At 52.2% G+C, this 14,284-nt stretch overlaps 1 protein-coding gene and 1 non-coding gene across 2 annotated transcripts in view; both read left to right on the forward strand.

Annotated features, from left to right (window-relative positions):
• VAC14 (Vac14, PIKFYVE complex component) overlaps positions 1-14,284 on the forward strand; it is a 51,058-nt gene that overhangs the window by 2,692 nt on the left and 34,082 nt on the right. The window contains exons 2-10 of the mRNA XM_021408648.1: positions 255-405; positions 2,525-2,692; positions 3,343-3,405; positions 4,528-4,635; positions 5,502-5,611; positions 6,771-6,877; positions 7,607-7,741; positions 7,959-8,111; positions 9,886-9,946. Coding sequence (XP_021264323.1) covers positions 255-405; positions 2,525-2,692; positions 3,343-3,405; positions 4,528-4,635; positions 5,502-5,611; positions 6,771-6,877; positions 7,607-7,741; positions 7,959-8,111; positions 9,886-9,946 — 1,056 coding nt within the window. The remainder of the gene's footprint in view (positions 1-254; positions 406-2,524; positions 2,693-3,342; positions 3,406-4,527; positions 4,636-5,501; positions 5,612-6,770; positions 6,878-7,606; positions 7,742-7,958; positions 8,112-9,885; positions 9,947-14,284) is intronic.
• Positions 8,838-8,908, forward strand: TRNAG-GCC. Its single transcript has one exon. It is a non-coding gene; the product is annotated as a tRNA-Gly (tRNA).

Here is a 14,284-nt window from a genome sequence, read left to right on the forward strand (position 1 = left end):
ACAGAAGGGGAGTTGGGTCAGGATCTGCTCTGGTGTAAGTTGTACAGCCCCAGCGCAGAGGGTATTTGTGTGAGGTCATGCTGGCTTTTCTCGCCTCTCAGTCCCTTGGGAGTGGAAGGAATCCTCCTTGTGGCCTGATCTCGCCTTCTCCTTCGTAAAAGCTGCTTTCTGACAGCCACAGGGAGCTGAGCCCCCGGGCACTTGCGTCAGGTAAAATCTGCGGCTTCCCATGTGCTTTCCTCTTCTCTCCCCAGGCTAGTACGAGAGTTTGTGGCTCAGAACAACACGTCTCAAATCAAGCATGTGATCCAGATCCTGTCGCAGGAGTTTGCACTCTCCCAACACCCCCACAGCCGGAAAGGAGGACTCATCGGCCTGGCCGCTTGCTCCATCGCCCTGGGCAAGGTAAGTGTGGGTATTTTTTGGCTCCCTGTAGTGAGAGAAGAACTGTGTTCCACATGGGCCAGTGTGCCAGGGAAGGAATGGGGCTGGCTGCTCCCCAGCTCCATGGTTTCCTATGTTACAGTGTGACACCAGGTTGTGAATGAGATTCCCCGGCGGACGCTGTCACATGCTGTGAGCACTGGAGTGCTTTCTGGCCTGGGTCAAACCTTGGCAGCTCCCCAACCTTGGTGTCGGTGCATCTGTGTTTCCAGCTGATGTGTTTTGAGCGAGAGTTGCTGCTGAGCTGAAAATAGGGCTGGGCTCAGCAGGTTGCAGCTGAGGTCTGGTCCTGTTTAAGTCAGCTGAAGCCAAACTCTTTCTTCTGAAGTGTAAAAGCAGAATATGCTGTCTGCTGACGGCTGGTGACATTGTCTCCATTTCTGTGCGTGCAGCTGCTTACCCAGACTGCAGAAATTAGGTATGAGTTGGTATTAATGGAGCTTACAAGAGTCATAGCCCTTCCTTCCACAATTAAGCAGGCTCCTGCAGTGTGGGCAGGGAAGCATGGTTAAATTTCAGACCAAATCAGGCCAGAGTCGTGGTCAAAACAAGCAGGCATTGCGAGGTGTAAAGCTGCGTTAGCCTAAGTTATAACTTCTTATTGATCTGGCAGAAGTTATCCTTGCTGAAAGCATTAATCATTCAGTCCAGATCTGGAGGTGTTATGTGGATGCCCTTTGTGCCCCTTCTGCGGAAAGCTGACTGACTTCCATCCCAATTAAGGGCTTCCTCTCTCACTTTCCTCTCATTACGAAGAATGAGCTTGGTGAGTTACCTCCAGGGCTAGGCCAGAGCACGTAGATCCCTACTGAGGGAAGCAGGGACTTTGCAGGCTCAGAGCTCCATTGGGCTTTTCAGTTAAACCACATGGTTCATTTCTGAAAGTGTCTACAAGGGAAGGAGTCATTTGGGTTTGTAGTAGGGTGTACGTAAAGAAAGCACAGAGCTTAGGACTAGCAGACTGTCTCTGTTAGAAGGTGTGTTTTAATTTGGTTAATCCCCTTCTAATGAGAGTCACAACCAGTTGAAACAGACACTCTGAAGCCTGACATCTTTTAGATTAACAGCCTTTAAGAAGCTGATGGCCACATGCATCTAAGCAATGCTCCTTTCGTCATCCTATTGTTAAAGTGCAGAATCTTCTTTGCACATCACTCCTCTCTGAGTCAGCAGCACTCTGTTCTGCTGTCAGCCCATAGAGAGTCCCAGAGGTGTAGCTGGGGAGCTTAACCCTGCTTTGCCTTCTGTGCAGTGCTGGGGCAGGGCAGCCTGTGCTCCGACGGTTGGAGGAGTTTGTTTGGTGGCCCTGAAGGACTCTGATAAAACTTAGAGCTGAACTCCTTAATCTGCTGGTCTGCACATTGTTGATTTTCTTACCATCTCCTTTGCTAGATGCTTGAGAAGTGGCAGCCTATTTCCCCCAGGTTCTGCCTAGCATGGCTCTTTCAGGAGGACAGACTTCAGTGTGTAAAGCAACAAGAATGCACTCTGTAAGAGCTCTCTGTAAGAGCACTGTCTGCTCTGGCCTGGAAATCAGAGCTCCAGTTGCTTCAGCTAGCAGCTGTGTCCAGCTGAACTCCAGGAGCTGTAGCACCTGTCTTTAAACAGCTGCACACACTAATGCTGCCTGTTTTCTGGTAGCTCAGGCCTTGGTGGAGTTGGTCTTTCTGGAGGTGATTTGGTGAGTACTGGTTTTCTTTGTGAAGCCTCTATCACCACATCCTTCATGCTGCCCAGCTCCTGATGGTACAAAGAATAACCCAACAGATGTGGCTCTACTGAGTTGCTTGTCCTTCTGGGAGTTGTGTTGCTTTGCTCAGTTGTGAGGTTGTGGGTAGGGTTGGTCTGTTGCTGTCTGGTGTTTGGGGTGTCCTAGAAACCTCGGTGGCTTTACACAGCACCTACAACAGAGAGACTCCAGCAGCGAGTCAAAATGAAGTGATAGTGGGCCGAGCATAGGCCACCATATGGGCCTGAATTCTTGCAACATGCCCATGTGCTTTCTTCCAGGACCCATGGCAGTGCCATCTTTGTCCTCTCCCCATGGTTCTCAACTCACCAGTCTCCTTCTGTCCATCAGGACTCTGGGCTCTACCTGAAGGAGCTGATTGAGCCAGTGCTGACGTGTTTCAACGATGCTGATAGTCGGCTGCGGTACTATGCTTGTGAGGCCCTCTATAACATAGTGAAGGTGGCCAGAGGCTCTGTCCTCCCACACTTCAATGTGCTCTTTGATGGCCTCAGCAAGGTAAGAAGCTTCCTCTTAGACCCCAAGTGTTTTTTTCTTTTCTTCTCTGGAATAGTACATCTTGTTCCCTAGCACTCTTCTTTCCAGGATCGAACAAACCAAGTTGTCTGATACCATCTTTTTAAGTAAACTGGTTTGCTTTGACCAGGCATGTCTGAAGGAGTGCATAAAATGTTTCTGCAGCAGCATGCTGGCCGTTGGTGTTGGGGATGCCGGAGTTCACTGTAAGATACCTTGTTCTTGGTTCCCACCTGTATCACTCCTTATTCAGTGGTATAAGATACTGTGAAGCGGCTCTGCAGCACCACAGCTCTTTAGAGTCATGTAGGGTTAAAACCATGTCTACATACACCCGTCTGTGCAGCTTATCACTGCAGACTTGTTTTTGTCTGCCACAATGAGAGTGCTGACACATGGAAACCTTTGTAGCGTGGGAAGGTGATGGGTGCTTGATATCCCCCTAAGGAAATCTCTCTGGAGAATTTGTTGGAGCCTAATGATGAGTCAGAGATGAAGGGATTTCTCTACGTCCATCCCAACAATATCAAAGGAGTGCAACAGTCCTGTGAACCTGCCAGGAGCTCCACTGCAGAGATGGGAAAAGGCCTGGGACCTGCTGTTATGATGACTTTTGTTTCTGTTCTTCACAGCTGGCGGCTGATCCTGACCCAAATGTCAAAAGTGGCTCTGAGCTCCTAGATCGGCTTCTCAAGGTGTGTTTCCCCTTCTAGCTGAGAATCCTTGGTGCAGGAGACAAACGTGGTAGGCAGCTTCAATGTGCCTGCAGGTTCCTGCACACTGCACACTGCCTGACACGTATCATGGCAGGGTACTCATGGGGATGTGTTGGTCTAGCAGGCTGCACCTGCTAAAACCATCTCATTGTGATCCTGAGGCTTCTGTCAAAGTGGTTATTTCTGACCCTGGTTGTAACTTGATAAATTGAGAGTCTGGTGGCTGGTTTAAGGAGCCCGTAGATCATTGCAATGCAAAATGGATGTTTAGCTCTTGGGAGCCAGGTCTCTGGGGAAGCAAGGATTTAGTCTGAGGGAAGTTGCACCTCCATCCGGGGCAGCAGAAGGGCCGCTCGTCTAATTTTCTTCCCTTCTCTCTTGCCTAAATGAGGAACAAAGAGAAGTGAAGATCAGAGCTGCTGCTTCCAGGGTGGGGGCACTTGGTTCCTCTTCCTGTTCTGTCTGCTGAGGAGCTTTTACTTCTGCAGACTTCACAAGTTCCACGTGGGGGGAAGTGGCTCTCTGCCAGGTCTTGCCCCCTCTCCTCATTAGCAGAGCAGTTAGTGCAGTCTCTACCTTCCCTGTTGCAGTCCTTCCTGCCGGGAGCCTGCAGAGCAGAGGGGATCTGCTCCACTGCTCTGGTGTGAGAGACTTTGCTGTGCAGCAGAATCTGTCAAGCGTATCGGAAGAGCTTTAAGATAAAGCCAGGGGACTCTCCAGTCACTGACACATATGATTACATCAATGTTGCTTGCTCATGTGTGCAGTGCACCAGTGAGGCGTGAATCAGAGGAGGTCCCACCCTCCTCCTGTTCAGCCAGGCAGTAGGGAGCCTTCCTCAGTGGATCCAGCGCGCAGTTATTCACCGCCCGAGGGGGAATTCCTGCCTCATCACCTGAACAAACCATATGATTCTTTCTCCCAGAGTCTCCCAACAGCCAGGAGAGCTTGCTGCTTTCTGACAGAGCCACTTGTCAACATCTTGTGATCTTCATCCTGTCATGTGCCTTGAAAAAGGCTGGTTGGACGTGGCTGGGTGGGGGCAGCGTGTGCGCTGGGTGCTGGGCTTCCCTTCTGACACACTCTGCTTGGACTGTGCAGGACATCGTGACAGAGAGCAACCAATTTGACTTGGTAGGCTTCATCCCGCTGCTGCGTGAGAGAATTTACTCCAACAACCAGTATGCCCGTCAGTTCATCATATCCTGGGTAGGTATGCACAGAGCCATGTGTGCTTCTCCTCCAAAGCACTGTGGCTCATCAGCATCCCGTGCCTGGGCAAACAGCGGATGTCCACAGTGATGTGTGGTCCACAGTGATGTGTGAATGCAGGGACCTGAGTTTGCTTGGGCCTTTTTTTTTTTTTTTTTAAAAGTCAGCAACTTCTGACTTCTGTTTCTTTAAAATGCCTGCTCCTTGTCACTTCACTGCTGCAGTCACATGTACATGATGGTGCACTTCTGCCACTGTGGTTCAGGGCTTTGCACAGCAAGTTAGAAAATACAGTCCAAGCATTACTTGTATAAATAAATGTACTGTGTCCTAGAGGTTACAGTCTCCCAACGGACAACACGTTACTGCTTGCTTTCCAAATGAAAGTTTAAGGGACTCCTGCAAAGCCAACAGTGATGGAGAGATGTTGCTCTCCAGGAAGCAAGCGATCTCCATTCACTTTCTGATTTCTGTGCAAGGCAGAAGCTGTTAATGTCTGACCAGGGCCTCGGGAGGGATGTGTGCCTCAAGGCTCTCTGTTTCAGCCATGCTGTTTGTCGTTCCACATCTGCTTGCTGGCATTTTGGCAGTCGTTTTTGATCCCTGCTATTAAGGAGCTGTGATTGGAAATGCAGCAATGCTGCAGTCTGATCCCTTGCCTCCTCTGCTAGCCCAGCTTCCTTCTGAGATGGGCAGCTCCATGCTATCCTTTTGTCCTTCCCTCCCTATCCCACACAGGCAGCCATGCTCCCCTCCTTCCTGCAGCTCAGTGTTCCTCAGTACTGCACCAGAGTTATGCTGGTGATGTTAGCTAGCTTCTCCAAAACTCACCCATCTTCTTTCTTGTACCTTCCCCGAGCTAGATCCTGGTCTTAGAGTCTGTGCCTGACATCAACCTCTTGGATTACCTGCCAGAAATCCTGGATGGGCTCTTCCAGATCCTGGGAGACAACAGTAAAGAGATACGGAAAATGTGAGTGTGGAGGCTGGCTGGGAGCCAGGTCTGTATTTTGCTCTGGAGCCGGCACGTTTCCCTGCAACAGGCTCATGCATTGTGTTAGTCACCTTCTTCATTTGTTTGCAGTTCTGTATAACTGCAGCTAAACTAAGCATTCACAGTGGGGGACAGAGCAACCTAGCTGGCTTGTTTGGTGGATCAAAGTGTCCTTGGCCAGGGCTTCCCTTCCCCGGGTTGTTGTGGCTGCAGTGAGTGTGGGGGATAACGTGATCTGTTTGTGCTGAGGTACAAACTGTTCTGGCTCAGAGCATCCATTACCCCCCAAGCCCCTGCACACGACATCCTAACCAGAGATGCTTGTGTGTTCTTCTGGGGTTAGGAGATTTGTGAGCAGCCTGAGAGTGCAAGGGCATCTCAGCAAGGTGCAGCACCCACCCCAAGGCTCCTGGGTGCAAAGAATCAGCAAGCATTGCAAGCTGGCCTTTCAGATCCATTGCTAAGGCTCAGGATGGAGGAGAGTTTTGAAACAGTGGGGTGGCTGGATGTTCTCAGTGAGATCAGAGGATCTTAGCTCTTACAGAGGAGGAAAGTGACTGGACCTGTTTGATAGGGGTACATAATACACGATACATAAGTAAGTGCTGAGACAAGCACGGGTCTTTCCCACTGCCAGGCCCTACTGGTTCCTCTGTGCTTCTTTGTTTCCCAGTGCATACATATCAAGGAGCAAGTACTGAAAGCTTTGAGTGTCTCCCCTCCCATCTCACCCCTATCCCTGCTCCCCTTTGTGCTCCCCGTCCCAAACATGTGCTTGTTCTCGGAAGGGAAGATGTGTGGGACTTCCATTGCCTCCATCTTTCCTGGTGTGTGTTTGTGGGGTAGGGTAGATTTGGAGCCAAAATGGAGCAGGTGCACCAGGGTCTGTGGCCCATATCTTGCTCTTGCTCTGTAGGCTGTTCCTGGAGCAGGTAAGAGAGCCTGACTGTTACCTTGGAACGAATTTGTATTTATTGTGGGTGCCAGTGTGCCCTGCAGGAGTCTGCAGCCTTTCGTTTGGGGCAGAGTGGATGTAGACAAGTGCTATGCCACGTGTGTCCTTGCTGTGTGCATGCGGGAGGCTGCTTTCTAACTTCTCTGGTGACAGAGGAGCGCTTACCTGTCTGTCTGCCTTCAGGTGTGAGGTGGCTCTTGGGGAGTTCCTCAAGGAGATCAAGAAGAACCCCTCTAGCGTCAAGTTTGCAGAAATGGCCAATATCCTGGTGATCCACTGCCAGGCTGCAGGTGAGCGTTCAGTGCTAAGCTGGCAGGAGCTGGAGCATCCATCTCCACAGTGCCAACCCATGGATTCAGGCTCAAGGTTTTCATGTTTACTAGCCATGCTACCACCTTGCACCTTTGCCCTTTCTTTGCTGTTGTGCCTGAAAAGCTAGCTAAAAGTGTGGGGAGGCAGCTCTCTCATAGGAAATCTGCCTTTGTGTGCTCTCCAGTGCACCTGAAGCAGTTCTCCCATGGCTGACACTACCACTTTTTCCACCTTAAATACAGAACAGGTGTCATCACAAGTGCGTGGAAGGGGTGGTGCCTGAAAGTTAAATAACTAGCTGTGGGTAGCACCTGTGGTTACCCAGCACATCTGTGAAGGTTTCCATAGGGACTTGTTTTGAGAAAGAACCTGAGGTGGTACTCATTGCATTGGCAGGACAGTGAAACATGATGTGCCTGACACTTGGTGTTAGTGCTGCACTGTAGGGTCTGCTGTGTATCAGTGATAGGGGCATACAGTTGCAGTTTGATGTGTTTTCTGAGAGGGATATCTAGCTTGTCCAGAAGCTTGGCTTGCTCCTGTGTGATCCCATACTAGAGTCTGTCTAGACTAGAGACTCTGGATGAAGAAGAGGCCCTTCCCTTTGAGCCCTGCTGAAGTCCAGTCAGCTCTGTGGTTGCAAGCAGTCCTTATCCTGTTGAGTTTGCTGTCGTTGCCCTCACCTCTGCTCGTCCTGTGTCTTCCAGATGACCTGATCCAGCTGACCGCCATGTGCTGGATGAGGGAGTTCATCCAGCTGGCTGGCCGAGTGATGCTGCCTTACTCCTCAGGGATCCTGACCGCTGTCCTACCGTGTCTCTCCTACGATGATCGCAAGAAGAGTATCCTTGTAACTGAGCTGCTCCCGGAGAGGGTCAGGGGGAGTCCTGCCCCCTGAGTGCTAAAAACCACCCCAGCCATTTGGATGTGAAGGGAGCTGGAGAAGCTGGGCTGAGGCAGAGGCAGCTATGTTTGGGCTGGGATGGCTTCTCTGTGGCTGGCCAGGTATGGCACCTAGCATGCGTGAGACTGCGTGTTCCTTACACTGCCTCCACACAGACATCAAAGAGATGGCAAACGTGTGTAACCAGAGTCTGATGAAGCTTGTCATCCCAGAGGACGACGAAATGGATGAGGGCAAGCAGTCAGTAACCCTATCAGCAGAGCCCAACTCAGAGGAACCCATCTCCAAGCCAGAGGCAGCATCCAGTGGTGAGTCTCTGTTGGCCTGGGTCATTGGAGATGTGGTGAAGGTTGGGGAAAGGTCTTGAGAAAGTCTTAAGTTGGTTTGGTTGCCCGTGGCAGGAAACCTCTGCGCTTTCCATGAGCCCTGGAGTCCCGTTTCACAGCTGATCCTCTGCTGACACAGACACTTGGTGCTGCCTGCAGAGCAGGTCCCTGATCCAGCCTGCAGCCCAGGCAGTACTGTGGGCCCTGGTGAACGTCCCAACACATTTCACATCACTTTGATCATTACCTTGTGTTGGGAGGCCTGGAAGAGTATTCAAGTGGGAAGAAATTAAGCCAGGAGTGTTTTGGGGTCTGATAGCTGCAGAAAGCAGTGCCCGTAGCCTTCCAGCAACCCTTCAACAGATACCATTGTTCCCAGGATGACTAAATCTACCTCTAACACATCAGTGTTGGCCGGGCATATGAAAAATGCGCAACATGTAAATCACATGGGCTTACCTATTTATTCTTCTTCTGGGGTTACACGTTCAACCCAGCAGTTCCCTGTAGCATGCCCACAAACACTGAAAAATCGTGCTGGAGGGGCGGATGAGAAGGTGAAAATTAAAAGGCAGAAGGGTTTTCTTGTGCAGCAGCCAGGTGGGAGGTGAGGAGGTGTGCAGCAGCCTGGGGCAACGCAGCTGCATTGTCAGCATGCATGACAGGGACGAGCAGCAGAGCCGGCAGGCACAGGGAGCAATCAGCGCAGCATTGGTGGTTCAGTGGTAGAATTCTCGCCTGCCACGCGGGAGGCCCGGGTTCGATTCCCGGCCAATGCAGCAGCTTTTTGGAAGGGATGGAGGGGGAAAACGTAATTCCTTGTTGGAGTAGTAAAACTTTTTTTTTTCCTTCCCTGGTTGTCGTAAGACAGTCTCTGGTTAAAATATCAATAAAAAGTGTGGTCGCTTTAATACTTAACCCCTTTGGGTAGATTATAGTGCTCTTACGAGCAGGCAGGATCAGGGTGATGCTTTTACAGCTGAAAATCTCCTCTGTGCTCCCTCTTTGTGCTGATGTGGCAGTTCTGCTGTGTGCAAGTAGATGCAGCTGGCAATAGGGGGCATAAGGAGCCAAGTTCATCTTTTTACGCTTTGTCACCGTGCTTGTAAGACCCAGGTTCAAATGGTGTCCAGCACAGGCTCTTTGGCTTCCACAGCAGTCCCACGCAGCTTGAGCTCTCTAAAAATCTCAGCAGCCCCTTGCTGAAAGATTGCTTCAGTGGGGCTCAGCAGAGACATGTCTGGTATGGAGCAGGGCCTGGAAAGCTGCTTGAGTTGACTGGTTTCCATGTGGAGTCACAGTGCGGGACAGCTGGCCAGGTGAGGGTGTCCCAGTGCTCAGCCCTTCCTGTGCTGATGTGCTGCCCTGTAGCCATTGAAATCTGGACCTTGGAAGTCAGCTCTCCAGTCCTGAGCTCCTTGTTACAAGGATGTGTATCTTGTAATTTGAGCAGCGCAAGGTTCCCGGCTGTCTGAGCTCACCGAGGGGTCCTCCCCCTATTACAAAGAGGGAGGCCCAGTTTCTGTGGGGCACAGGTCTGAAGATATGCAGCTTGCATTTTACCTGGTGGTTGTAGCGTACTAGCTTTGTGCACAAGCTTGACGAGGAGTGTGTAAAGTGCTCGCTGCAGGGAAAAGGGATCCTCAGGGCCCTGAAACAGTGACTGGAGGTGTCTGCAGAAGGCCATGCCACTCCTGCTGTCTGCCTTCCCTGTCATCCCACTCACTCACCGTGTCTCCTTTCTGTCTGCCTGCAGGATCTCTGGATGCATCTAGTGACTCCAACGTGAGCAACGCCAGTGTCTGCACAATAACCAGGTAGGAGCTGGTCATTGCAGACTGTGAGTGATGGATGCTGGCAAAGCTGTGGGAAGCATGATGTGGGCTGGAAACCAAGTGGGGGTCTCAGATTGCAGTAGAATGCATGGCAGAGGGTGCATTTGCACCACAGTGTCTTGTCTCAGTGGTGAATTCATGGAATCGCTTGATTTGGAAGGGACCTTCTAAGGCCATCTGGTCCAACTCCCCTGCACTGAACAGGGACACCTACAGCTCCGTCAGGTGCTCAGAGCCCCATCCAGCCTGACCTTGAATATTCCCAGATACGGGGCATCCAGCACCTCCCTGGGCAACCTGTTTCAGTACTTCAGTGCTCTTAAATTAAGGTGTTACCCTCTCAAGAAACCTTGCAGAGCTCCCTGGGAAGGCAGCGAGTGTCTGTGCACTCAGGGTTCTGCACCTCTTCTGTATTCAAGCCACTCTGGCTGGAGATCCCCACTAAAAGAAAGGGTGAAGGAGGGGAGACAGTGGGTGGTGGTTTTAGTAGTGTCTCTTCCAGCGTGGCCACAATAGCAGACACTTGGTTCCCTCCTGCCTTTGCAGGGAGTTAATCTCATGCGAAGGCATCAATCTCTTGTGAAGAAGGGGGACGCAAACCATCTGGAGCCAGTGGAAGAGCTTAAAATCAGGCTTTGTGCTGCTGCAGCGCTGCAGTCCTGGCAGCCCACCACGGCACGGTGCTGTAGGGCAGGTGCTGAGGCATGGCTCAGGGCGTGCAGCCCAGCTCCAGCTGCCTGAGGCATGAGGTGTCCTGGTGTCCTTGCAGCCCCTGCCACCAGCCTGTCCCCCTACCAGCCTTGTGTGGCATCAGTCAGGCCCACATCTGCAGAGAGCTGCTTCATGCCCAGCACGGTCGCTCCCAAAATCTCATCTAAATCATCTCCCCTGCAAATACCTTTCTTTCCATCCAGCTGCCAGGGAACTTAGTGGCAAATCCATCTGCTTTTACAACCATCTTTCCTTTCCCTCTGCTGCCTGCAGTACTCTTCCTAAGAGGCTGTGATTTGCCTTGCTTCCGTTGTGCTCACGTGTGTATTTATACCTTGTTGTGGTCCTCAAAATAGCATGCATTTCTCTGGCTGCATCGTGCCAGCAGTCTGACATGTGATACCCATTGTAACATCCCTGAGCACTGCAAGTGTCAGCTTTGCAGATTTGATTGTCTATATCTCTCCATTTCCTTTTTGCTCTCCTGCAAAGCCCAGCTACTCCCTCTTCTTAATGATGCCCTTGATTTTTCTCCTCCTACAAAAGTATAGATTGTTTCCATTTGTCTCTAGATTTCATTCTGTGGCTGTTCAGTGATTTCCCCCAGCTTTCCTGTGCTCACTGCATCCTGGCCCTGCTCTTTGCCAGCCTCCCACATGCATGGCTGAAGACTCAGCCCATAAAGTTTAGCAGGTGCTGGAGTGGGTGTGCGTGAGGCTGAAGCTGGAAAGGGAGGAGAGAAAATGAGGCACTAAGTCAAAGGGATACGTGATAACTGCATCTCTGTCCTGGAGAGCTTGCATGTAGGGGAGAGAGGGAGTGAATGGAATGAGACTGAGCTCAGCAGGACGCCTGGGGGATGCTGTTGTCCCCACAGCCCATGCTTGGTGATGGATGTCCCTTGCTCCTGCCAGCTGCCCCATGCAGTGGTGAGAGCTCATTTCAGAGCAGTGTAGGCAGGAGAGTGTGGAGGTGAGATGCCTGGGTTTGCAGAGAGACTTCTTGAGCTCTCCTAGGCCCTTTGGAATAGGAGATGCCAGGTTTTGTCATGAACGCCATGCTGGCCAGTGTCAGGACTTGAAGCCTTTTCCCCATGACTCTCCCTGTGGGGAGCTGGCATGATGCTGGGTGGGCTGTATGTGACCGTGCCCATCCCCTTGCCCATCCCCTGGTGTGGCTGGTATTCAGGGTTCTGTTCTGTAGGAAAATTGTCTCCGAAGAATATAGACGTGCTGGAGCTGAACTGGACCTCTAGTGCTGGCGGGGCACAGTAGCTGGCATAGCAGCAGCACAGACCACTGCACCATGCAGTGCCATGCCGGGAGGGCAGCAGGAGCCAGCTGCAGCCATAACTCCCACTGGGGAGCAGGCAGCTGCCTGCACGCCGAGTGCCCACTGGGTGTCAAGGCAGGACTGCAGGAAACCGTTCCGCTGCCATTTAAAGCGGGGAAGCCTGCGGACAGAGGAAGTTGCAGCTGCCTTTTAAGATGAAATCACTCTGTGCTTGTGTTTTTGTTCATTCCCCCCTGCTTCCCCCGGTCTCCCCCTGAGAGCATGGGATGAAGCGAGGCCCTGCGCCAGCGCCCGGCTCTCACGCCCCTTCCCCTGCCCTCCCCATGCAGACGCCTGCACGAAGGATAACACTGCAGCAGCAGTGAGGAGAGGAGGACCTCGTTCAGCAGGGGCAGAGAAGAGGGGAACTGTGGAGGCATTGCATGAAGATGCAGTCCAAGCAGATGCCGAGGTCTGAATGCTCGATAGATGGATGCTGGGCACGTTTCTGGGGCCGCAGAGTGACCACCCCCACTCCTAAAATGTGCTGTCGGCGGTCCAAAATGCTTCCATGGTAATCGCCGGCTTCACTTGGAACTTGGAGAGAGCTTCCTGGTGGCATCTACTTGGAAGTAAGGACTGCCTCTGTGCTGAGACAGGGACTGCAGGGGCCTCGGGGCTTCCCAGGGAGGCAGAACCCCTGCATTCAGCTTCTGCAGAGGTGATGGTACAAGGTTTCAGAGATGCTGGAGCCTTTTCGTGGTGCAGCTGACACTGCTGCCCCTGCCATTGTGAATTGGAGCCCAGATCAAGAAGGAGAAGTGGAATTGTGGCTGCTGGAGCAGAGCCCTGATTTCCCTCCTGGAGCGTGAGCTGCTGAAAGAGAAGCAGACATCTGTCCTGCGTCACTGGACCAGCGTGGCTGGAAGGCATGTTTTAGGCTCTTAGAGCTGCATAACTGCATCAGCAAGGCTTGAATAGTCTGAGAACTCCTCCCAGCCATCCTGCTGGGCTGATGGTCAGGCATTCAGCAGGGTTAGGTACACAGGTGTTAAACTGGTGTTAGGACACCAAACCATTAGTCAGGAAGGGTTGCCTCCTTCTCAACCTCCCAGGCCCGGTGACCTTGGGACACTGCACCAGATTGCCTCTGGGAGCCCAGGGCCGTGGTGTGACGTCCCTCTCGGGCAGGGCTGGCAGTCCTGAACCACGAGGACAAGCATCGTGGCCCCAGGGACAGGAGCACCGTCTTCTCCGGTATGACCAGATGTCATTCATCCTCTGCAGAGCGGGCACACTGCTGCCACGTGGCTCAGCCATCCAAGGCTGTGTTTAGGTCAGACGACTGAAAGAATGGTAGTTAGGGCTTAGGAGGAAGCTGAAATTGCAGCGTTTGGTTCCAGCGTGTCTTCTTGGGGAGGCTCTTCCTGAGTTTCCTCTGTGGTTTGGAGCAGGAGATGGTGCAGGAGGGCTGTCCTGCTCCTGTGTGCTGTGTAGGGATGGGCTGGGCTCTGCTCTCTCCCTTGCTGACCAGGGGAGCTCAGGCATGCTGCCTCAGCCTCTGCCCTGGTGCCTGCATCTCACTGCACTGGGTTGCTCTGCTACATTCAAGCCTTGTAACTGGGAGAGCAGTTTGGGCTCCTCCAGCACTCGGGTATCACAGTGAGCAGGAGGAAGCCAGGAGCATCAAAATGGGAGTGATAGAGGATGAACAAGCGACAGCTTGTGGGACAGAGAGCAGAAAGGAGCTATTTACCTCCTGGCCACTAGCTCAGGCCAGTTCAGCAGCACAGCTGCCAGCCCATATGGGATATGCCCTTGTGACTTGGACCACAATGAAAGAACCTGGATATTTCTACCCTTGGCAACGCAGCTTGCTGAGCCCGCTTAAAGGCTAGAGCCTGGCCTGGACCTTAACCTTGTCTGAAATTGGGGTCGGGAAAGCAGCTGGGCTGGGCAGGAGGCCAGGAGGGAGAAGACAGCTCAGAGATCGGCAGTGAAGAGGAACCGCTGAGGAGAGAGATGGCAGAAGCCCTTGAAGAAAGGGAAGAACTGAGAAAATGAGTTGATAAGGGAAATGGGGTGAAAAGCACTGAATGCACTTGGAAAGTGGGAAGGGTTCCCGTGCTGGAGGATGCATTGTGAAATGGCAAGACCACGTGCTGCGGGGTTCAGCTTCCTCGGCCGCTGTTCAGCTTGAGCAAAAGATCCCAATATCCAGAGGCAAGAGCCTGGTGCAGCTCCCTCCATTGCTCAATCCGCCAGAAAACTGCTTGCTGCAGCACATGGACCGTGGAGGAGGTGCCAGGGCTGCACAGTGGCGAGGAATCTAGGGTA

This window comes from Numida meleagris, chromosome 10 (assembly GCF_002078875.1).
Source record: "Numida meleagris isolate 19003 breed g44 Domestic line chromosome 10, NumMel1.0, whole genome shotgun sequence".
NCBI classification, from domain to species: domain Eukaryota; kingdom Metazoa; phylum Chordata; class Aves; order Galliformes; family Numididae; genus Numida; species Numida meleagris.